At 38.4% G+C, this 25,499-nt stretch overlaps 1 protein-coding gene and 1 non-coding gene across 2 annotated transcripts in view; both read right to left on the bottom strand.

The window, feature by feature from the left end:
* The window catches only part of LOC114360139 (uncharacterized), a gene marked incomplete at its 3' end in the record, with an annotated part of 52,850 nt that extends 33,345 nt beyond the window's left edge, over positions 1 to 19,505 (bottom strand). The window contains exons 1-3 of the mRNA XM_028314719.1: positions 19,326 to 19,505; positions 3,675 to 3,775; positions 2,824 to 2,971 (exon numbers count right to left, since the gene is read on the bottom strand). Coding sequence (XP_028170520.1) covers positions 2,824 to 2,971; positions 3,675 to 3,705 — 179 coding nt within the window. The remainder of the gene's footprint in view (positions 1 to 2,823; positions 2,972 to 3,674; positions 3,776 to 19,325) is intronic.
* On the bottom strand, positions 4,657 to 4,740 carry TRNAL-CAG (transfer RNA leucine (anticodon CAG)). The gene has a single exon. It is a non-coding gene; the product is annotated as a tRNA-Leu (tRNA).
* Positions 19,506 to 25,499: the final 5,994 nt, after the last annotated feature.

The raw sequence follows: 25,499 nt of genomic DNA, 5'->3' as shown, positions 1-25,499 counted from the left end.
CATTAAACATTTTACTGACGAATATAAATTAATTAATTAAGTTCCGAAAAACCGTAAAAAAATCTGTGTCTAAACATTATAAAAAGTATTGTAATTTTGTATGATGTCCGTCATCCAAGGCTATGAACAAGATAAATCTATATAAATCATTCATTTATTTAACAGAATAATTTATATCCATATCAGTTTTTGAACTAATTGAGAGAAGATACCATACAGATGATACAGACGATAAAAAACCGATTACCATTGACCTCAAAATAATCATTGTAATGTCAACTAATCAATGGTAGTCATCACAAAACACAACAACAAATGTAACATAGTTGTAAGTATAATAGATTACTATTTAGTCCAATAAAATTGGGTTATTTGACACCATTCCCAAATAATTCTAAAACACAACTTTTTTAAAAAGATCCTTCATTCTGGCCTTAAAAACTTGATTAATTTTAAATTACATATAAATTAGGATTTTTGGTTGCCTTGTAATTTAAAAAAGTAGTTTAATTGAGTTGACAAAATAGTGACGTCACTGGCTAGTATTGCCATACAAAATCTATGGGAGAGTCTCATTTTGACAGTTTTAAANACTAGCTCTCCGCCCGCGGCTTCGCCCGCGTGGAATTTTGTGTGTCACAGAAAAACTTTATCGCGCGCGTCCCTGTTTCAAAAACCGGGATAAAAACTATCCTATGTTCTTTCCCGGGACTCAAACTATCTCTATGCCAAATTTTATCAAAATCGGTTGCGAGGCTTAAGCGGGAAAGCGTAACAGACAGACAGACAGACAGACAGACAGACAGACAGACAGACAGACAGACAGACAGAGTTACTTTCGCATTTATAATATTAGTTGGGATATTAGTTGGGATTAAATTAAATTGATACCTAAATTTTGGTTGCTGAAAAACAAAATTTTAAATATCCTTTTCTTCTTCAGATACTCCCAACGGCATCAGACCAGAGGCCGTAAAAAACTACGNCTTTTTCCCCAACTTTCTATATTTTTAGTTTGGGTCATCATACCTAATAAGGATTAAATTACTTGACATTGTTTTACTCTTTGTAATACGCCTAGAAGATCGTTCCGACTGACATCGTCATCATTTCAGCCACAGGACGTACACTGCTGAACATAGGCCTCCCCCAATGAATTCCAGATTGGCTGGTTGGTTACGGCCTGCATCTAGAGCCTTCCTGCGAACTTTTGAGTGGACGACGTCCTATAAGTCTAGCTTCTCTGATTTTGTTCCCCAGTAGAAAGAAGAAACATAATGTCTGCCCTGCGTGCCCAAACAACTGCACGCGGGAATATTTAATGAAGGCTATCGACAAAGCCATTCTTTTGGCGGAGTTTTGGGCTGACGCTGTGTACGTTTGTTGTCAACATCACAAGAAGAAGACTAGCTTCTTACCTCATGTATAAAGGCACGAAGATGAACACGCTTGGCAGCAGTATGAGGAGAGCTAACAGCCGGCATATCCTCAGGGGCCCTTGGTAGCAAGCGTGGGAGATTTCAAAGCCTAGCGTCATCATCATCATCATTTAGGATGTCCACTACTGAACATATTAGGCTTCCACCAATGCTTTCCATGTTGCCTCGTTGGTAGCGGCCTGCGTCCAGCGCTTCCCTGCGACCTTTACGATGTCGTCGGTCCACCTTGTAGGTGGACGTCCCACGCTGCGTTTTCCGGTACGCGGCCTCCATTTCAGAACCTTTCTGCCCCATCGGCCGTCAGTTCTGCGTACTATGTGCCCTGCCCATTGCCACTTCAGCTTGCTAATCCGTCGGGCTATGTCAGCGACTTTGGTTCGTTTACGGATCTCCTCATTTCTCTCGCAAAAAAACACCAAGTTTAAAGTATTCGGCACCGTTTTTACATAGGCTTTTATTATGTGGGTATAGAAATTTAGTGTCGAGATTGTGACAGAGATATAAAATAGGCGCAAGTCATCTGATAATAAAAATATTATACATGCGGTAAAGAACATATTATTATTATTGACCGACTCTAGCGTCATCGTCATCATTTCAGCTACAGGAAGTCCACTGCTGAACATAGGCCTCCCCCAATGATTTCCAGATTGGCTGGTTGGTAGCGGCCTGCGTCCAGCATCTTCCTGCTACCTTTATGAGGTCGTCTGTCCACCTTGTGAGTGGACATCCGCTTCTTACCTCATGTATAAGGGCACGAAGATGAACACGCTTGGCAGCAGTATGAGGAGAGCTAACAGCCGGCATATCCTCAGGGGCCTTGGAGACTTCGAACCCTTGCGTCATCATCATCATCATTTAGGATGTCCATTGCTGAACATAGGCCTCTCCCAATGCTTTCCATGTTGCCCGGTTGGTAGCGGCCTGCGTCCAGCGCCTTCCTGCTACCTTTATGATGACCGTCAATCCACCTTCTTGTAGGTAGTCGTCCCACGCTGCGTTTTCCGGTACGCGGCCTCCATTCCAGAACCTTGCTGCCCCATAGGCCGTCAGTTCTGCGTACTATGTGCCCTCCCCATTGCCACTTCAGCTTCGCTAATCCACTTACCTCATGTACAGAGGTACGAAGATGAACACGTTTGGCAGCAGTATGAGGAGAAGTAACAGCCGGCATATCCTCAGGGGCCCTTGGTAGCAAGCGTGGGAGACTTCAAACCCTAGCGTCATCATCATCTTCATTTAGGATGTCCACTGCTGAACATATTAGGCTTCCACCAATGCTTTCCATGTTGCCCGGTTGGTAGCGGCCTGCGTCCAGCGCCTTCCTGCTTCGCTATATGAGGTCATCTGTCCACCTTGTGGGTGGACATCTCTAGCTTCTTACCTCATGTATAAAGGCACGAAGATGAACACGCTTGGCAGCAGTATGAGGAGAGCTAACAGCCGGCATATCCTCAGGGGCCCTTGGTAGCAAGCGCGGGAGGCGAGATGCGTGCATTGGCGGGTGACGCGGCGGCGGGAGGCGTTGCTTGCTGAAAGAGCAATGCAAAATTGTAGAGCTTTGTTCTTACAGCGTTTTAAAAACTAAGGTTACAAGTTAAGTTACGGTTAAGGTTACAAGACGCCCCGCAACTGCAGACGGACTTTGAGTCGGCAGAAAGTTGGGTCGGCTTCTAATTTGTATGAAGAATCGGCCTATATTGGTGCAATGTGCGCATATTATGTTCATATTTATTTATTTATTTATTTAAAATCTTTATTGCACACATAAAAAACAGTGGTACAACAGGCGAGCTTAATGCCTTGTGGCATTCTCTTCCAGCTAACCAGAAAATTAATATTGTTACAGCATTCTAAGGCCTAAGGTCACAAACAAGTTAATAATTTATTTTAGTTAGATCCCACTTCGAGTCTCATTTTATATTTTCGATCCCACAAAACTTATATCCATCGATCCTATTAAAAATGTTGCTAGAACGTGGGATTCGATAGAAATTACCATCTCGCCTGATGCAATCGTCAAGATTCACGCCGGCAATTTTTTTCGAATATTTATAATAAAAACACAAGGAAAGTTTTTATAGTGACAAAATTGCTCGGGAAAACGTAAAAATGGCAAAGTCGCGGTAAGCAGGTAATGCTTGGTAGAATATCGTAAATATTACAGCTGTAAAATATACTTTATCTACTTTATATTATTATGTCGCAGAACATTATAAAAGTAAAAATACCTGCCTTCTAAAGGCACCAACTCCTGCGGATCCATGGTGGTATTGGTGGAGGAAATTACATTACCGAAGTAATGTCACATTGTACGCTTCAACACATACTGCTGTCTGTAAACAAAAACAGTTAATTTGTTCATTATCTTAATTATTATGACTGGCAATTAATGTACTGTTTGTTAAGAGACAATAACTATAACTATTGATTCGATGTAATTAATACAATTAATAAATATCTCCCGTTTGGTAATTACCTATGTTAATTAAATAAGTCATTAAATTGACACATTAATAAAATGTAAAATTAAACAGTTTTTCAATCACACGTTATTTTAATTATTTCAATCTGATTTTGTTATGTAATAAATTATTGAAACAAAATTCGTCTTTTAATAAAGATTTGTCAATTTGAATTTGTAGATCGTCATTTATCTTACACTTTTATTTCTATTTTTCCGGTATTGTTTCTTATCAGCCAGTATTTTTAAGGAGCTACGTATTTTCGTAATATTTTTTAATTAAAACCTTTTTGTTATAATTTACTTTTGTTAAAAATAATCAAACAAAAGTTATGTAATTTATATGTTTTGGCTGTATTAGATACAGCTATACATTTTTAGCTACAAGCTCTTTAATTAATGTATAGTGAGATTAATGCCCGTTTTCACCATCAAACCCCAATTTTTAAATGACTACTATGGTAACACATTATATTATGAATTTTGTTTTCATAAGTGTCATTTAAAAATTAGGGATTGATGGTGAAAACGGGCATAAGGCTGAGTTGCACCACCTAACTTTAACGGTAACTATGACGATAACCGGTGCTTTATGTATGGAGTTTGACAGATTTTTGACGTTTGTCAAAGTTAAAGTAATGCAACCCAGCCTAAAACAACTGTATAATTAACATGAAAAAAATATATTTTGGTCTTACCCTACATATCGAATAATTAGTGATACTTAATATTGATTTCAAGACAAAAAGTATTTGTCAGAAGTGGGATTCGAACCCACGCCCACAGAAGTGGACTGCGACCTGAACGCAGCGCCTTAGACCGCTCGGCCATCCTGACATGCTGATACAGGGTGAAAATTCCCTATCGCTTTTGTGAAAATACTAATGGAACATTTTAAAATGTTTCAAAAATAAAGCATTTTCAGGGTCAGGTTCACCTGTTGATCGATAATTTAGATCTAATATATTTTTTTCTAGATCTTTCTACTTTCTTCCGTTAAATAGCGTTATAATTACCTATTTCTATATTTATTTATTTATTTTATTTTTTTTAAATCTTTATTGCACACATAAAAATACAGTGGTACAACAGGCGAGCTTAATGCCATGTGGCATTCTCTTCCAGCTAACCAGAAAATTAAACAAAACAGANTTATTTATTTATTTATTTAAAATCTTTATTGCACACATAAAAATACAGTGGTACAACAGGCGAGCTTAATGCCATGTGGCATTCTCTTCCAGCTAACCAGAAAATTAAACAAAACAGAGAATTTAAGTAGGCGGTGCAAAATAGTACAAATACAATAAAATAAAATCTAATACAATACATAAAATATTATAATATAAATTAATACAAAATATATATATATACCTACATAAATACATGCATATACATAATATACGGTGGATAACGAGAAGGTTTAGGAGAGATCAAGACGACGAGATATGTTCAAGGAAATGCTTGCGCACAGAGTATTTGAACACAAACTTGCTGGGAGCCTGCCTAATGTTCTCAGGAAGAGCGTTCCAAAGGCGAATAGATTGGAGAAGGAATGAGTTAGAGAGGAAACCAGTGCGGTGGGATGGGGTAGAAAGAAGAAGTTTGTTGGAGGAACGAAGTTGCCTTACGTGAGTTGAACTTAGAAGAGTATACTGAGATTTCAGATAGGAAGGAGCATTAGGGTCGTTTAAGATGGTAAAAAGTGTAGTGAGAATTCTGGCATTACGCCGTAGAGGAACAGGTAGCCATTTGAGCTCAGATCGGTAGGAGGAGATGTGGTCATACTTACGTAGACAAAATATGAACCGGATACAATTGTTGAGAAGGCGGTCCATATTTAACGAAAGAAAGTGATTTTATCTGCTACGTCTATTTTTCTATTTTTTTTTTTTATTTATCTGACAGATAGACTATCAGGTACTTTATCCAACAAGTCGTGAAATAGGCCCTTAAACATTAAACATTTTACTGACGAATATAAATTAATTAATTAAGTTCCGAAAAACCGTAAAAAAATCTGTGTCTAAACATTATAAAAAGTATTGTAATTTTGTATGATGTCCGTCATCCAAGGATATGAACAAGATAAATCTATATAAATCATTCATTTATTTAACAGAATAATTTATATCCATATCAGTTTTTGAACTAATTGAGAGAAGATACCATACAGACGATAAAAAACCGATTACTATTGACCTCAAAATAATCATTGTAATGTCAACTAATCAATGGTAGTGATCACAAAACACAACAACAAATGTAACATAGTTAATAGATTACTATTTAGTCCAAATGTACAATTGGGTATTTGACACCATCCTACTAATATTATAAATGCGAAAGTTTGGATGTCTGGATGTTTGTTACTCTTTCACGCAAAAACTACTGAACGGATTTTGATGAAACTTAACAGTATTATTGTTTATAACCCAGAATAACATAAAGGCTATAATTTATGCCGATCTGTAACACTAAATTTCACGCGGGTGAAGCCGCGGGCAAAAGCTAGTTCCCAAATAATTCTAAAACACAACTTTTTTAAAAAGATCCTTCATTCTGGTCTTAAAATCTTAATTAATTTTAAATTACCTATAAATTAGGATTTTGGTTGCATTGTAATTGAAAAAAGTAGTTTAATTGAATTGACAAAATAGTGACGTCACTGGCTAGTATTGCCATACAAAATCTATGGGAGAGTCTCATTTTGCAAGTTTTAAAAAGTGCGTCAATTGATTGGTAGTGTCAATCAAATACCCTAATATAGATGACCCACGCTGAACTGTCCCACCAAACTCAATGACAGGGGGGGCTACCATCGTTCAACTATATGGTTTCCAACATGGCAAAAATCGGAACCAGCGATCCGGTATTGACGGTGGCGCCCCGCTGTCAATGTCATGGACAGGACAGTTCAGTATTTTGGAACTATAATCTGTATCTGCGGCGCGTGAGGGGTGTCATTGTCACATTCTGACGTGACAGAGCATACAAATCTGAAGCACATTTGAAAACTCGCTGACGTTTGACGTCACAACACCCTCCTCGTGCCGCTCCCATACCTCAGGCACCAACTGAGTTAAACGCCAGACCTGTCTATACTAATATTATAAAGAGGTAAAGTTAGTGTGTTTGTAAGTATATTTGCTAAATTGTAAGGGGTAATCTCGGGGTCTACTGAACCGATTTTAAAAATTATTTCACCAATAGAAAGCCACATTATTGCTGACCTTAAAAATATGCACCATAAAAGAATGACAAGTCACATATTTTTTGCAATGAGGCTCAAGTGAAGACATCCCATTAAGGTCTACTAATCTCTTCTGTTATACCTACATATTTGAGTCAATTATTTTCCTAAACAGGCTAAAGTAATCAATATCATTTATATTTTTTCAATAAGGCTTTTTATTCGTCGTCGTTTGGCTGAAACGAACGAAGCCTCCTCCAGATATTTCTCTTCATTTTCAATACCACTAACTATCGATTTCCAAACGAGGCCATAGGCATTCTAGTTGATAGACTAATCTATCATTTTATCTAATAGATCAGCTGTAATAAAGCCTACTTCAGTGATTATTACATGCGTGATTAATTCTTGAAACGTGTAAAATATTAATTAGTTATTGTAATAAAATAGGGACAGAGGTGCAATGATTGTCAATTAAAGCAATTTTTTGACTTTAAACACCCGTGTAAAACCAACCGTTCATAATAGCGACATTCATTGTAATTGAAAAAAGTAGTGGCTAGTATTGCCATACAAAATCTATGTGAGAGTCTCAGTTTGACAGTTTTATAAAGTGCGTCAATTGATTGGTGGTGTCAAATACCCTTTAATCTGAAGCACATTTGAAAACTCCCTGACGTTTGACGTCACAACACCCTCCTCGTGCCGCTCCCATACCTCAGGCACTGACTGAGTTAGTAATAGACCTATCTAAATATATACGTATAACCAGTAGCGGCGTAAGCCCCGGGTGCCAAGCATCAGGGGGTGACACAAGTCGCGCAGATTAGTACTTACTGGCACATCTGCATGGCAAATCTTAGGTCTATGGGGGGGGGGATTGTCTTTCAATCTTCGAATTGGTAGGTAGCTCCAAAATCCGGGGGGGTACCAGGGGTGCCTTAAGACTTGTGAGGGGGGGGTTGATGATCGCCCCGGGTGCCAACCCATGCTACGCCGCCACTGCGTATAACTCAAAGGCGACTGACTGACATTGTGATCTATCAACGCACAGCCCAAACAACTGGACAGATCGGGCTGAAATTTGGCATGCAGGTTGATGTTATGACGTAGGCATCCGCTAAAAAAGGATTTTACGAAACTCCACCCCAAAGGGGGTAAAACGGGATCCATGCGTTCGAAGTCGCGGGCGGCCGCTAGTAGAATATAAGATCCTAAGATCACTATGACAAATACCCATTATAACGCCACGTGCTAACAATCGCAATTATTCAAAGTATAATGAGCATTTACATGGTTAGCAGTACAATAGAAATATTACATTAGTCATGGCAAAAATGTAAAGAACTAGAAATTTTATAAGCTAGTTTCTGCCTGTGGCTTCACACGCAATTCGAATAAGCAACGTACCTAAGCAATACCGATTCATCATCATCATCATCATCATTTCACTTGTAGGACGTCCACTGCTGAACATAGGCCTCCCCCAATGATTTCCACAAAGATCGGTTGGTAGCGGCCTGCATCCAGCGCTTTCCTGCTACCTTTATGATGTCTTCGGTTCACCATGTGGGTGGACATATGGTACGTGGCCTCCACTCCAGAACCTTGCTGCCCCATAGGCTGTCAGTTCTGAGTACTAACGATTAAAAGTTGTAAATGCTTTCCTTTCTAATGCAAACACTGTTAATTACAACATTGTATCATTGTATTGATAAACAAAGTATTTAGTAATCAACATAATAATTTGAACCTTATCTCCTCGTCATAAAGTTTAGTTAGTTTAATTATATGAACATGAACACCCTGTATTGTCATTCATAAAACACGTGATAATCCAGCGCATAATATGCCCTATGATTAAGATAAAAAGGATTAGATAAACCATTTTCAGCTTTACTGCCTTGTATTAAAAGCTCAATCAGAATGGCATGTATAATAAAGATTATACAATTTTTCTACAGACATTGTTTTGAAGTCTTACTAATGCATTTGAAGCATGACATTTCTTACTAATTGTTCTGCTTTTCATAGTACGAGCATTGACGTAATTTGATGGTACGTTAACTTTCTTCTCGAAACAAGTCATGATGTCATAAAGTCGATGTGATTTACCTACAATGTCTTCTAAATCATCATCATCATTAGGTCATTTAGACCAGTGTTTTTCAACCTGTGGGTCGCGACCCTCTGGGGGGTCGCGAAGTCTCTATAGGGGGGTCGCGAGAGGTCGTAAAAACTACCTCAGTAAAAAAAACAGTAAAGTTTTAAAGCTAGATTTATCCGAAATCTAATTATGCAAATTCATAAATGTTGTATAGATTAAAGAATTCGTTCCCTACAACATCTTTGTAAAAGGCATGAAAACAAAAAAGCTTGACAACTGCGTAGGGGTGAACTGGAAAGATAATTATCTTGATTTGATTATAATCAATGACTAATTCTTTTGTTGGTGATGTATTTGATGCCTCCGACTGCATTTTGTGAACACTAAGTTGTCTTGTTTTTGTTATTTTGGTTCATTTTTGCGCGGTTGGGTTTTTTGTTTATTCGATAATAATTTTATTTTAATCTTTTTAGTTAAATAACGTGCATTTTTGTAAACTACTCAAAAAGCCCTTTATTTTGATAAATCACTGCGTAAATTTTTGGGGAAAAAAAATGTTTTTTTAAGACATTATGGCGCCTAAAATCCACCATTTTGATTTTTTTCAACTTTAATATAGCTAGTGTTACTCTCACAATCAAGACGAATCTAACGACACCACTCACGCTAAAATCGGTCAAGCCGTTTAGGCTGTAGGCCGTGCCAAAGAAATGTACATACATAAACTCGAAAAACATAACCTTCCTTCTGGTGCAGTCGGGTAAAAAGCGAACGGTCGGGGGGTCACCAAAATTTTTTTTCTTGAAAATGGTTGAAAAACACTGATTTAGACTATACTGCAAGAGCACAACTCTATAATTTACCAGAGGCAAATGGAGGACACGCTGGCCAAACGGGTTGGAGAGGCCTATTCAAAAAAGCCTAGGATGCGCGATAACCTTTTATCGCGCCATTTTATCGTTTTTACGCGATAAGCCCATACATTTGTCGTCTAAAATCGACGATATGATTTTATCACGGTGCGCATCCTAGCCCGGCTGATATTCGCGTATTTGTCCCTTAGTCACTTCACTTCTTACAACAGGAAGAGTGAGGGTGATCCTATTATATTTTGTTGGAACAACACGGCTGCTTAATTCCACAGTCTTAGTTTTTAAATTACTAAAAAAAGGTTGAGAATCTACTAAAGTCATTTATTTGCTGCAATCTGGCTTTGGAAAAGCGCTTTACACGTCCTATTCAAGCTTTACCAAACGCTTCTATCATATTTTGAATCTTATTTTGTCACTGTAAAGGCTCTAGGATATTTCTCTTCATTTTCAATACCACCAACAATCGATTTTCAAACGAGGCCATAGGCATATCTAGTGATATACTAAGTAATTTNAGGTCCAAAATCACAAAAGCCGGACTTTGTGCTTCATTTGGCCGGACATTTTACCCTAAAAGCCGGACATGTGACGGGGGGGGGGGGGGTACTCTCTACATCGGTTGCTAACCAACATCCTAATGCGTGCTTCATATGATTCTGTGGCTCGACTTTCGCCTGGCGCGGCAACTAAATAAAAAGCCTAACAAAAGCCGGACAGGACGGACAAGGCAATATTTGGCCGGACAAGCCCCTAAAAAGCCAAACATGTCCGGCTAAAGCCGGACGCCTGGCAACCCTACTCAGGCACTGACTGAGTTAAGGGCTAGACCTATCTAAATACGTATAACTCTGGTATAACTCAAAGGCGACTGACTGACTGACTGACTGACATTGTGCTCTATCAACGCACAGCCCAAACAACTGGACAGATCGGGCTGAAATTTGGCATGCAGGTAGATGTTATGACGTAGGCATCCGCTAAGAAAGGATTTTACGAAACTCCACCCCAAAGGGGGTAAAACGGGATCAATGCGTACGAAGTCGCGGGCGGCCGCTAGTAGAATATAAGATCCTAAGATCACTATGACAAATACCTATTAGAACGCCACGTGCTAACAATCGCAATTATTCAAAGTATAATGAGCATTATACATGGTCAGCAGTACAATAGAAATATTAGATTTGTCATAGCAGAAATGTAAAGAACTAGAAATATTATAAGCTAGTTTCTGCCTGTGGCTTCACACGCAATTCGAATAAGCAACGTACCTAAGCAATACCGATTCATCATCATCATCATCATCATTTCACTTGTAGGACGTCCACTGCTGAACATAGGCCTCCCCCAATGATTTCCACAAAGATCGGTTGGTAGCGGCCTGCATCCAGCGCTTTCCTGCTACCTTTATGAGGTCGTCGGTCCACCTTTTGGGTGCATGTCTTACGCTGCGTTTTCCGGTAGGTACGTGGCCTCCACTCCCGAACCTTGCTGCCCCATCGACCGTCAGTTCTGAGTACTAACGATTAAAAGTTGTAAATGCTTTCCTTTCTAATGCAAACACTGTTAATTACAACATTTACAACATTGTATTGATAAACAAAGTATTTAGTAATCAACATAATAATTTGAACCTTATCTCCTCGTGATAAAGTTTAGTTAGTTTAATTATATGAATATGAACACTTTGAACACCCTGTAATGTCATTCATAAAACACGTGATAATCCAGCGCATAATATGCCCTATGATTAAGATAAAAAGGATTAGATAAACCATTTTCAACTTTACTGCCTTGTATTAAAAGCTCAATCAGAATGAGGCATGTATAATAAAGATTATACTAATTTTCTACAGCATTGTTTTGAAGTCTTACTAATGCATTTGAAGCATGACATTTCTTACTAATTGTTCTGTTTTTCATAGTACGAGCATTGACGTAATTTGATGGTACGTTAACTTTCTTCTCAAAACAAGTCATGATGTCATAAAGTCGATGTGATATACCTACAATGTCTTCTAAATCATCATCTTCATTAGGTCATATAGACTCCTCCCCACCTGGCCAAACGGGTTGGGGAGGCTTATTAAAAGCCTAGGATGCGCGATAAACTTTTATCGCGCCATTTTATCGTTTTTACGCGATAAGCCAATACATTTGTCGTCTAAAATCGACGAAATGATTTTATCACGGTGCGCATCCTAACCCTGTTCCTTAGTCATCTCTTACGACATTCACGGGAAGAGTGGGGTTAGTCCTATTTAATTATATTTTACTGGAACAACACGGCGGTTTAATACCACAGTCTTAGATATTTTTGACTTACATGTCAGTTACCTTAAAAATATGCACCATAGAAGAATGACAAGTCATAATATAACTTCTGCAATGAGGCTCTTAAAGTGCTTTTATACATCCCATTAAGCTCTGCCAAGCTCTTCTGTTATATTTGAGTCTATTATTTACCTAAACAGGCTAAAGTAATCAATATCATTTATATTTTTTCAATAAGGCTTTTTATTCGTCGTCGTTTGGCTGAAACGAACGAAGGCTCCTCCAGATATTTCTCTTCATTTTCAATACCACTAACTATCGATTTCCAAACGAGGCCATAGGCATATCTAGTGATAGACTAATCTNAGTAATTTATTATTTTATCTAATAGATGAGCTGTAATAAGGCCTACTTCAGGAGTTATTACATGCATGATTAATTCTTGAAACGTGTTAAATATTATTAGTTATTGTAATAAAATAGGGACAGAGGTGCAATGATTGTCAATTAAAGCAATTTTTTGACTTTAAACACCTGTGTAAAACCAACCGTTCATAATAGCGACATTTATTTGATGGAAAGCATTGGGGGAGGCCTATGTTCAGCAGTGGACGTCCTATGGCTGAGATGATGATGATGATGAGATGATTTGATGGCATATGATTCTCAAATTATTCAAGAATGAATAAATTATTCAAGAAAAAGACTGAGATTGAATAAATTATAATCAATTGATGATCGATCGAATGAAGTTTTTGGACAGAATAGCCCAACATCCTGTACATTATCAATAATCTATGACACGTTTAAGTAAATACAAGACATCCTTTGATAACCAACTGAAACATATCATTGACTTATAAGTAGGACAGAAGTGCTTGTTACTCATTGTAAACACTAGAGAGGATAGAAACTTAAAGGACGCCTTTCATATCAATATTAAGGACTAGCGGCCGCCCGCGACTTCGTACGCGTGGATCCCGTTTACCCCCTTAGGGGTTGAATCTTGCAAAATCCCGTCTTAGTGAGCACATACGTTCCAAAAAGAACCCGCATGCAAAATTTGAGACTCCTAGCACTTGTAGTTTCTGAGATTTCTTGATGAGTGAGTCAGTCGGTCAATCAGTGACCTTTCACTTTTATAGATATAGATATTCATATCACAAACCCAATAATCACCTATGCTATTTTCTACTCAAATACTCGTAGAAGTCGTGGCGTGACAAGAAATGTGATTACGGGACTATTCCCACCTCCCGTTCCCACCGCTGCAACTCCTGTGTAGCCAGGATCTACAGCTTGACCGCCAATAAAAACCCAACCAGTGGGCTGAGTGTGAGTTTACATCAAAGCGCGCTCACTGGTTAGCGCGTTTAAAAAAAAGTATGAAAATTTTAGTTTTTGAAAGTTTCCCGCCAAGGGCGCTGTACAATCCGTCATACATTTAATGTCATCTTTTGACGCGCTCACTAGTGAGTGCGTGTGAAAAAAACTCACACTCAGCCGTCAGTGAAGGTCAAGTTTGTCCCGGGGGAAAGTTAAACTGTCATTGGACCCGCAACGAAATTAATCAGAAGAACATAGGAGGAGTTCGAAGTTAAGGTTCGACTTTCCTCCAAAGCAGATGACAGATGAAGAAATGTGCTTTGTAACTTATGAGATACAAATTACAATGACTACAAAACATAATAGCTTAGTTAATGATATGTCAATTAAGAAGATTAATAATGATAACCACAACGTAATTAAACTAATATCAGTTAACATTAATAAACATTTTTAAAATTGTTTTATTAACCACATTCTGGCTTGTCATAGAGCACTTTTTAGAATCTAGGACTGACTTTTAAAACATATTTTTATTTCTTTTGCCATGGTTAACCAACGTTCATAATAATATGCAGCTCTATCGAACTTCCAAGTAGATCATCATCATTTCAGCCTCAGGATGTCCACTGCTAAACATAGGCCTCCCCCAATGATTTCCATAATGAGCGGTTGGTAGCGGCCTGCATCCAGCGCCTTCCTGCTACCTTTATGAGTTGGTCGGTCCACCTTGTAGGTGGACGTCCTACGCTGCGCTTTCAACATTATGGAAGGATCGAGTACAATTTAATCTTATTACTAGACACGGGACAATCTAAATACATATACATATAAAAGGAGAAACTGACTGACTTAGTGACATATCAACGCACAGCCTAAACGGCTAAACGTAGGCACTTGAAATTTGGAAGGGATGTAGCTTAGGTACCGTAGAGGTGCACTAAGAAAGGAATTTCCGAAATTCTCACGGGAACGGGAAATAGCGGGAAAATCCTTTTGTATGAAAAATCTAAACCGCTTAAGTTAGACGCTTGAAATTTGGCATGCAGGTGCCTTAGTAAACTTAAAGCTTAGTTACAACAGGGTATTGCAAAATTCTCACGGGAACGGGAGATAGCGGAAAAAAACATTTGTATGAAAAAAATTAAACCACGTAAGATAGATGAAGGGGGTAAAACGGGATCCACGCGTACCAAGTCGCGGGCGGCCGCTAGTTACTGCATAAGTCTGTAAATATTGTTCGCTTCCGTGTATGTACAGTCGCGGAATGAAAAGGTTCGTCACCTTAGTGTCGGTTTTCGCTTGCACTAGGTACTTAAAGAGTCAAACCTGCCAACATAACAGTGCAAGAAACAGTGCTGCTAACATTTAAATAAATATGACGTTTGCTAATGAATAAGGTTTTGATTGTTTATTTTTCTATCCCATCAGTGCAATCACAATGCAATGATGACATTGACCAATTGACAATAGTTTTTTTTATTTAATAGAAATAATAATGGCAGGTTGAACCAACAAGAAGGTTTTAGTTTATAAATCTAATCTTCTTGACAAGATAAATCGTCAAACAACTCTGATCTGAATAATTTTGAACTTTACTGATGAACAGTTAAAGATTACTTTCTCTAACTCGAGATTATTCTGTAACATAGTTTCAAAAGGTAATATGTGCTCGCGATTCGTTGAAGGAATCAATTTGAAAACTGACGAACCTTTTCATTCCGTGACTGTACACACGATAGTGCATTATACACAAGTGTGTACTGTCAAGTCGTCATTGATTAGAGAACGTTGACTCATTCACGGCGACCCCTCGTGGTTGTGTTGAACTAATATTGGACACTTCATAATCTTTCGATAGAGATTAGTGAGTGGGCATTTTTTTTTCATCGTATGAGCCTAAATATCATCGTCATTGTTGGATGTAGCCTATCAAGGAGCGCCTCAGATGAGTCTTTTACTTCATAATTTGTGACTTGTGGCTGAGTTTGTTTGTATTTGTACCTAGCTACTGCCAGCCATCTTTTGAGAGCATCGGTCCATCAATTGGTAAGATGTGCATGAGCCAAGACGTGGTGGACACATTCGAGAATCATGAAGTGAAGATCGTCATCATTTTAGCCATAGGACGTCCACTGCCTCCCCACATCGCCCGCTGGTAGCGGTCTGCATCGAGAGCTTTCCTGCTACCTTTATGAAGTCTACTTTAAGCAGCCGAAAGGAGAAGCTGTGAGTACATAATGTAACATGTAACTCATTAATAAACGTCGCGTTAAGACCCGTGTCTTACTATTTTGGTTGAAATGGAACGCGAAACCTTTATGAGGTCTACCTTGTAGACGTCACAATCAGCGCTTTCCGGTACGTGGCCTCCACTCCAGAATCTTGCCGTCTCATCGGCCGTCAGTTCTGCGTACTTGCCAAATGTTTGTCTCGAAGCGCCGCCTTAAGAGCATTTGACGATTTGCAAGTACTAATTTAATTAGTCTAAACAAATAAAGATAATTATGATTTTTGATTTTTTGATTTTATATGCCCTACCTGAAGTGAAGATAGTTTTACATAATACCTCAGACTATCCACACCTGTCGTCGATGAAGCTTGCATTATGTATTAAGTTATTTATTACTTCTGTGAGTCATAAATGGGTAGTCTTTTTTTATCCACAACGAGGAAGCTCTTGGCCTGTATCTCACCTGATGGTAAGTGATGATCAGGCCGAAGGTGGAAGCGAGCTTCACCCGGAATCCTCAACCACGGAGGAACTGGCTATCTTACCTCTAACTGCCGGAACACAACAATGCTGTTAACATTGTTGTTATGGCGACAGACTTAGGTAAGATGGTGGTAGCTAGCCAGGCGGACTTAGAACAAGCCCTACCACCAACCAAACCGAACAGAAAAATCTGCCCCCACTGGGTCTGTCTCAGACACTTAACTATTATTTGCCGGTAGTATCGAAGATTTAACTGAAAGACACGTTTTGTTGTTTTTATTTGTTTTAATTCTCTATGACACAAACATTTGCATGTTATATCTGAGAGACAATATTGATTTGTCTCTATTGTCATTAGTTAACCCACAGGGTTTATTGTACTTTGCTTGTTTGAACGGAAGATTCTGCATGATGTAAGTACTCGTATGTTACGATTTGTTATCTAATTCATGTCTTACCTGTGGATGCTCCGTAAAAATCAAAACAAAAAGAGTAAAAAATACCCCACAAATTATTATAATCATACATAGAGTAGGTATAAAAGCGCCTGAAATTGTTAAAAAAGTTCATACTGTTTTAAGCTTTTATAAAATCTTTCTACTTTTTTCGCCTCTATCGTGAAATTAAATTAGTGTACACGTAAGTACAATATGTACTTTGATTTTTTTCTAATTCCCTTATTCAACTAATGCTAACTTATCACACACCGTATTCACAAACATTACTATGAGGTCTCACAGTGCGCGTGGACACAAACCAATCAAAGCTATATTCAACGCTGTGCGTTCGATTTGCAGCTTCACATAAGCAAGCATCGTTTGTGAATACGGGCGCTAATCACACACGTCTAGATGAAGTAAGAAATATCGCCCCCCAAAATATAAAGCACTATCTAATGGATGCAAGACTGGAGAATTGTAAAACGGCCATCACAATAGAAAGGGATCGCAGTGATATTAAAACTAGGATAGCCGCTGAGCTTATAAAATATAGAGTGGAAATAGATGTGATAATATCTTATCTAATAGTATTAGGTCTGATTTTGCAATACTATAGTGTGTTGTCAACTCTAATTTTTCTCTTCAAAATCTTGGGAAACTTGCTTTATCATCATCATTTCAGCCACAGGACGTCCACTGCTGAGTATAGGCCTCCCCCAATGATTTCCAGATTGGCCGATTAGTACATCACAGCTACATCTATTCACTAGTCTAAGACAGATTTATATTTTTACAGCTTTAATAAGCAACCCTTAAACAAACACAAATCGAACATGAACATGACCGAGGAAACTCTGTGCAGATTCTGCCATACAGAAGAAGAAACGGCCATGCATGTTCTTTGCTCATGCGGCCCGCTTATGAGCAAAAGAAGTATCCATCTCGGGCGAAACATCATGCACCCGGATGAGATAGCAGATATCACGCTCCAAAGAATCTGGAAATTTATATACTCAACGGGACTAAGCAGAGAACTCTAAAAACAAGGGCTGCCACAATAGATCAAACCTAGTCGAGCTGGCGCAAATGAAGGCCCAAAACCAATAATAAATAATAAGCAACCCTTTATCTCTGTAATAATATAGAGACCAAATAGAGGAACGTCGTTTTAACAGATACAAACTACATTTTTGCTAAACTCAAGTGGTAGTGAGAGGGGCACATAGCTCGTAGAGCAGAAAAGTTCTCGAGTGGCGACCACGGACCGGAAGACGTAGAAGAAAATTTATTTTGTAATCGTTATATCGTTAATAGTTATTACGTTATTTATTGACTATTTTATTACCAACTGAGGAAATGAAAAGGCGTAATAAAATTTATCATACAGATCTTATACAAAATAACAATGATAGGTCAACAACCCACAAATGAGAGCCATTAAAACACAAATACTTTTGGCAGATTAGAATATGGGTGAGCATGAGCACATGCTCGTAGTATTTTAAACATAAAAACATTGTATTCGTTGTTCGTTCGTTCGTTTCAGCCGAATGACGTCCACTGCTGGACAAAGGGTGGCCTTTGTCCAAGGGTTTCCGCAAAGACCGGTCCTGCGCCGGCCGCATCCAGGCACCTCCCGCGACCTTCACCAGATCGTCGGTTCTAGTATGGCACCAGGTATTCGTTGAAAACACACGAAATGTTAGACCCGAAATCGCGTGGTGCGTTCTAGGTTCGATTCCCGGCTGGATCAAATATTTTTTGAACCAACAGTCCATAGGGACACGTTAGTTTTGACAACCGTCAGACTGGTGGTTCGATACCCAACTATAACAGAAGCTAAGGTAGCAGAGTCGAATCTCGCCAAGGCCAAGATGTTAGTGTGATGATAAATAAATCTTTGGACAATTTCACACAGCGCCAGCTAGCCCCAAAGTAAGCAACTCAATGCTTGTGTTATGGGTGCTAGCTTAACGGATATACTACTTATATACTTTTTTTTAATTAAATACATACATAATTATTATACATATTTACACCCAGACCCGTCATAGAAATTAAAATTCATCATTTCAATTTCTGCCCGGCCGGGAATCGAACCCGGGACCTCTCGGCATAGTAGTCCGTTCTGAACCACTACACCAAACGGCCGACTAAATGACCATGGGTTTTATAATACTTACATAACTTTATTCAAATATTTATGTATATTTCAAAACTTATTTCACATACAGATAAACAGGCAAAATGGGATAAATGCCATAGAGCTAGTAGAGACTAAGTCATAAGGGCAAAAGGCATAGTGATGTGTCAATGAATTTCAAGTGACATTTTTCCTACAAAGTTCAAATTAAATTAAAAGAACATGTAACTAAAAAATAAAATCGATTAAAATGCCAAAGACACGACACAACTTACTAAAAACAGCTGCGTAAACACTACAAAACAAAACACAAACCAGTTTTAAAACTATTTTTAAACAAAATCACTTTGTTACCGTGTGATCCTACCGAATCAAAACTTCACTGCACACTCCAATCCACAATAGTTCAACTGTCTTCTCTAAACGACCGGGTTATAATAATAGTCCCTTTGATTGCAATATAAATCTTAGTGCACGGGGATAGAGTCGAAATTTCCGTAATTCACTTTTGCTACACGTCTGGTACGCCCGATCGATTGCTGTATACTAAAGTACTATCGTGTGGAGTATTTAAATTATCTCCAATTTATTTGTATACTGTTAAACGTTTGTATATTTTATCTTTAGTTGACAAATGTAGTAAATATGAGACGTTAGTAGCAATTATGTTGCGATAGTTCCTTAACTAAATATCTATACTATTCCCTCCTCTCGTTCCCACCGCTGCAACTCCTGTGAAGCCAGGATCTACAGCTTGACCGCCAATAAAAACCCAACCAGTGAAGGCTAAGTTTGTCCCGGGGGAAAGTTAAACTGTCATTGGACCCGCAACGAAATTAATCAGAAGAACATAGGACTTCGAAGTTAAGGTTCGACTTCCCCCCTCCTTGTTGCAAAGCGGATGGCAGGTGACAAACAAAGGTTTAGTAGATAGCAATGAACTAAATTCCAGATGGTTCAGCTCTGTTATGTATTTTACGTGAATGTAGAGTCTTATTTCGATTGTCTTTACAAACCTGTGTACTACTGACAGTTGGTTTATTGATAGAAGAAAATAATTAAAAGAAAAAAATGCCTATCTTTTAAAATTATTAAACATGGAAGTCAAAGTCAAAGTTTCTTTATTTGTATAGAACTATAGATAGACTATTTAAATAGTACTTACAAATCGTCAAATATTTTTCTCTTAGGGAGCCTCTACATGTCTCATAATCTTTTTACCCTACCAGCGCTTTGAGACAAACATTTGGCAAGTGCTAAGAAGAAGCGCCGCAACAAACTCAGTCACACTGTCTGCCGGTTGATAAGTCAAACGGTTTCGATAAAAAAGCAAGTTAAAATGCAGGTACAAAGTAAGGAAAATATAGTTTTTAGTTACACCTTAGTTGCACTTAAATATTTTTTAAGTCAAGGCTGTTACATTACAATGCCTCAAACAGACCGTGGCTTAAAAAACTTGCCCTCCAAATCTTACTTCCTATCATTTAATTAAATCCGTCGCCAGTGTTTAAGAAATAATATAATCTAGAAAGAAATAGTAGTCACTGGAAGAAAAAATATTTAAAAAGTAGCTTTCCGCCCGCGGCTTCGCCAGCGTGGAATTTTGTCTGTCACAGAAAAACTTTATCGCGCGCGTCCCTGTTTCAAAAACCGGGATAAAAACTATCCTAAGTCCTTTCCCGGGACTCAAACTATCTCTATGCCAAATTTAATCAAGATCAGTTCAGTAGTTTAGGCGTGAAAGCAAGACAGACGTTACTTTCGCATTATTTTATAATATTAGTATAGAAGTATAGATTCAATCCAGTGACTTAGAGTGGGCCAAGTCACTGGAAGACTCGTTACTACGATCAAACAAAATGTAAACAACTAATTGCTGTTAGAATGCCCCAATTATATTAAGCTATAGATAAATCTATAATCAAAACAAATCTAAATCATCAATGATTTTTTTTCGGGTCACAAGACGTAGTTTAGACAGGCCTCCCACTAGGTGGACCGACGATCTGGTACAGGTCGAAAACGCCTTGATGCGGGCGGCGCGGAGCGGCCGTTATGGAAATTCTTGCGGGTTGCATTTGTTTAGTATTCGCTATTTGAGTGAAACTAACGCCCGTGAGCAGTGTGTGTTGCCAGGGTTGATTTATGGATCTGAAACGTGGTCGCTTACTATGGGCCTCATAAGAAGGCTCAAGGTCACCCAAAGGGCGATGGAGCGGGCCATGCTTGGAGTTTCCCTGCGTGATCGAATCAGAAATGAGGAGATCCGNCAGTGAACTCTAAAAACAAGGGCTGCCACAATAGATCAAACCTGGTCGAGCTGGCGCAAATGAAGGCCCAAAACCAATAATAAATAATAAGCAACCCTTTATCTCTGTAATAATAAAGAGACCAAATAGAGGAACGTCGTTTTAACAGATACAAACTACATTTTTGCTAAACTCAAGTGGTAGTGAGAGGGGCACATAGCTCGTAGAGCTGAAAAGTTCTTGAGTGGCGACCACGGACCGGAAGACGTAGAAGAAAATTTATTTTGTAATCGTTATATCGTTAATAGTTATTACGTTATTTATTGACTATTTTATTACCTATTGAGGAAATGAAAAGGCGTAATAAAATTTATCATACAGATCTTATACAAAATAACAATGATAGGTCAACAACCCACAAATGAGAGCCATTAAAACACAAATACTTTTGGCAGATTAGAATATGGGTGAGCGTGCGCATGCTCGTAGTATTTTAAACATAAAAACATTGTATTCGTTGTTCGTTCGTTCGATTCAGCCGAATGACGCCCACTGCTGGACAAAGGCCTCCCTCAAGGATTTCCACAAAGACCGGTCCTGCGCCGCCCGCATCCAGGCACCTCCCGCGACCTTCACCAGATCGTCGGTTCTAGTATAGCACCAGGTATTTGTTGAAAACACACGAAATGTTAGACCCGAAATCGCGTGGTGCGTTCTAGGTTCGATTCCCGGCTGGGTCAAATGTTTTTTTGAACCAACAGTCCATAGGGACACGTTAGTTTTGACAACCGTCAGACTGGTGGTTCGATACCCAACTATAATAGAATCTAAGGTAGCAGATTCGAATCTCGCCAAAGCCAAGATGTTAGTGTGATGATAACCATGGGTTTTATAACTTACATAACTTTATTCAAATATTTATGTATGTTTCAAAACTTATTTCACATACAGATAAACAGGCAAAATGGGATAAATGCCATAGAGCTGGTAGAGACTAATGCTGGATTTCTATATTCAATCCTAATCCAAATTGGACGGATTTGGATTGTCAACTGTCAAATTTCAAATTCAAATTCTTTATTGCTCCAATGTTGGTATATCAAAGTTTATTTTAATATGTTTTTGACCAAAATATCTGCGGTTTTTGATGTTTTTACATATTGTTTATAAGACTATTTATTTTAAACAATATTAATGTGTAAATGCATCGAACAATTTGGAAATATAATCTAAAACTGAATTCGATGTGACAGTTGTAATCCGGATTTGGACAAGGATTGAATATAGGAAACGGGCGTAAGTCATAAGGGCATAAGGCATAGTGATGTGTTAATGAATTTCAAGTGACTTTTTTCTTACAAAGTTTAAATTAAATTAAAAGAACATGTAACTAAAAAATAAAATTGATTAAAATGCCAAAGACACGACACAACTTACTAAAAACAGCTGCGTAAACACCAAAAAACAAAACACAAACCAGTTTTAAAACTATTTTTAAACAAAACCACGTTATTACCGTGTGATCCTACCGAATCAAAACTTCACTGCACACTCCAATCCACAATAGTCCAACTGTCTTCTCTAAATGACCGGGTTATAATAATAGTCCCTTTGATTGCAATATAAATCTTAGTGCACGGGCATAGAGTCGAAATTTCCGTAATTCACTTTTGCTACACGTCTGGTGCGCCCGATCGATTGCTGTATACTAAAGTACTATCGTGTGGAGTATTTAAATTATCTCCAATTTATTTGTATACTGTTAAACGTTTGTATATTTTATCTTTAGTTGACAAATGTAGTAAATATGAGACGTTCGTAGCAATTATGTTGCGATAGTTCCTTAACTAAATATCTATACTATTCCCTCCTCTCTTTCCCACCGCTGCAACTCCTGTGTAGCCAGGATCTACAGCTTGACCGCTAATAACTAGAGATGAAACGGATATCCGGTAACTATCCGGTAGGCCGGATATCCGGCCTAAATTTACTATCCGGCCGGATACCGGATAGTAACTCACTATCCGGCCGGATACCGGATATTAAAAAACTACGACATTTTCCTATTAATAAAATGAAATACATTAATCTTTGAGGTAAATATCAATAAAATGGCTTATAATAATGACTGCTTTTATTTAAAGTCCAAAAAGTTACAAAGTTACAAGGCCTTTCAAAAAACTAATTTCTCTTTCTGGGCGTGAGTGAATAACTCTAATGACGAATACATAAATAATAAATATCTGTTAATGTCGAAATATTGCCAAATAAAAAAGGCGATCTTTTTTTCACTGATGGTCTGATGACATGATGCATGCAGTTCAGTCAGATTACACAACGAGTAAACTAATTTAATTTTCGCTATTCATTCACACACTCACGATAGCAACCGAAATCGAATTGATCTGCCCCCTAGAAAAGTGACAAAATCTGACATTCTATTCGGACGGATTCGATTTTCGAAAAGTGTGACTAGTCTAGTCTACTATCGCGTTCGAAGCACCTGTGCGGCGCTAAACTCGTCACGACATGCAACGAGACAATGGGCCAACTATCCGGCCGCCGGATATCCGGCTATCCGGCCTAGCAGCTGGCCGGATATCCGGTATCCGGTATCCGGCCAAACAACTATCCGTTTCATCTCTACTAATAACCCAACCAGTGAAGGTAAAGTTTGTCCCGGGAGAAAGTTAAACTGTCATTGGACCCGCAACGAAATTAATCAGAAGAACATAGGACTTCGAAGTTAAGGTTCGACTTCCCTCCGTTGCAAAGCGGATGACAGGTGACAAACAACGGTTTAGTAGATAACAATGAACTAAATACCAGATTGTTCAGCTCTGTTATGTATTTTACGTGAATGTTAGAGTCTTATTTAGATTGTCGTTACAAACCTGTGTACTACTGACAGTTGGTTTATTGATAGAAGAAAATAATTAAAAGAAAAAAAATAATGCCTATCTTTTAAAATTATTAAACATGGAAGTCAAAGTCAAAGTTTCTTTATTTGTATAGAACTATAGATAGACTATTTAAATAGTAATTACAAATCGTCAAATATTTTTCTCTTAGGGAGCCTCTACCTACATGTCTCATAATCTTTTTACCCTACCAGCGCTTCGAGACAAACTTTTGGCAAGTGCTAAGAAGAAGCGCCGCAACAAACTCAATCACACTGTCTGCCGGTTGATAAGTCAAACGGTTTCGGTAAAAAAACAAGTTAAAATGCAGGTACAAAGTAAGGAAAATATAGTTTTTAGTTACACCTTAGTTGCACTTAAATAGTTTTTAAGTCAAGGCTGTTACATTACAATGCCTCAAACAGACCGTGGCTTAAAAAACTTGCCCTCCAAATCCTAATTATTTCCTATCATTTCATTAAATCCGTCGCCAGTGTTTAAGAAATAATCTAGTCTAGAAAGAAGTTACGTACTGGAAGAAAAAGTATTTAAAATTCAATCCAGCGACTCAGCCCGAGGGCCAAGCCAACCATCCATCCCTATATTGTTGACAATTAAATTCCACCAGCTCGCACAAAGCGTTTCGATGACTCTTTTATAATGCGAACAGCTAGGGACTGGAATTCGTTGCCTGCCGCTGTCTTTCCCGAAGACTATAATCCGGGCCTTTTAAAGGCGCGATGCCTTTCCACTTAACATCAGGTGCGATTGTGGTCAAATACCTGCTGCATAAAAAATGCATAAAGTGGGCCAAGTCACTGGGAGACTCGTCACTACGATCAAACAAAATTTAAACAACTGATGCCCCAATTATGTTTAGATATTTTATTTATTTTATTTATTTATTTATTTATTTCCAATATATATCTACAATGAAACGAAATCACCAATTAATTTTTTTCGGGTCAGAAGACGTAGTGTCAGCGGGCCTCCCACTAGGTGGACCGACGATCTGGTGCAGGTCGAAAACGCCTGAATGCGGGGAGCGCGGAGCGGCCGTTATGGAAATTCTTGCGGAAGGCCTTTGTTCAGCATTCACCGTTTGACTGAAACTAACGCCCGCATTCACAAACGATGCTTGCTTCAGTGAAGCAGCAAATTGGAACCACAGCGTTGAATAGAGCTCCGTGATTGGTTCGTGTGTCACCCTATGCGTCCACGCGCACTGTGAGACTTCATAGTATTTTTTGTGAATACGGGCGTAATTAACGATTGTAAAAATCGACGGATGGCTCTACTCCGAAATCGTATTTTTTGTTCCGAAAATCAGGAAGATTAAAGACTGCAATGTCATAACCAATTGGGAATACACCCGAGAT

This window comes from Ostrinia furnacalis, unplaced genomic scaffold (genome assembly GCF_004193835.3).
Source record: "Ostrinia furnacalis isolate ACB-3 unplaced genomic scaffold, ASM419383v2 OfSCF4906, whole genome shotgun sequence".
Taxonomy (NCBI): Eukaryota; Metazoa; Arthropoda; class Insecta; order Lepidoptera; family Crambidae; genus Ostrinia; species Ostrinia furnacalis.
The sequence above is the reverse complement of the archived record's forward strand: the minus strand, read 5'-3'. Positions and strand labels throughout refer to the sequence as shown.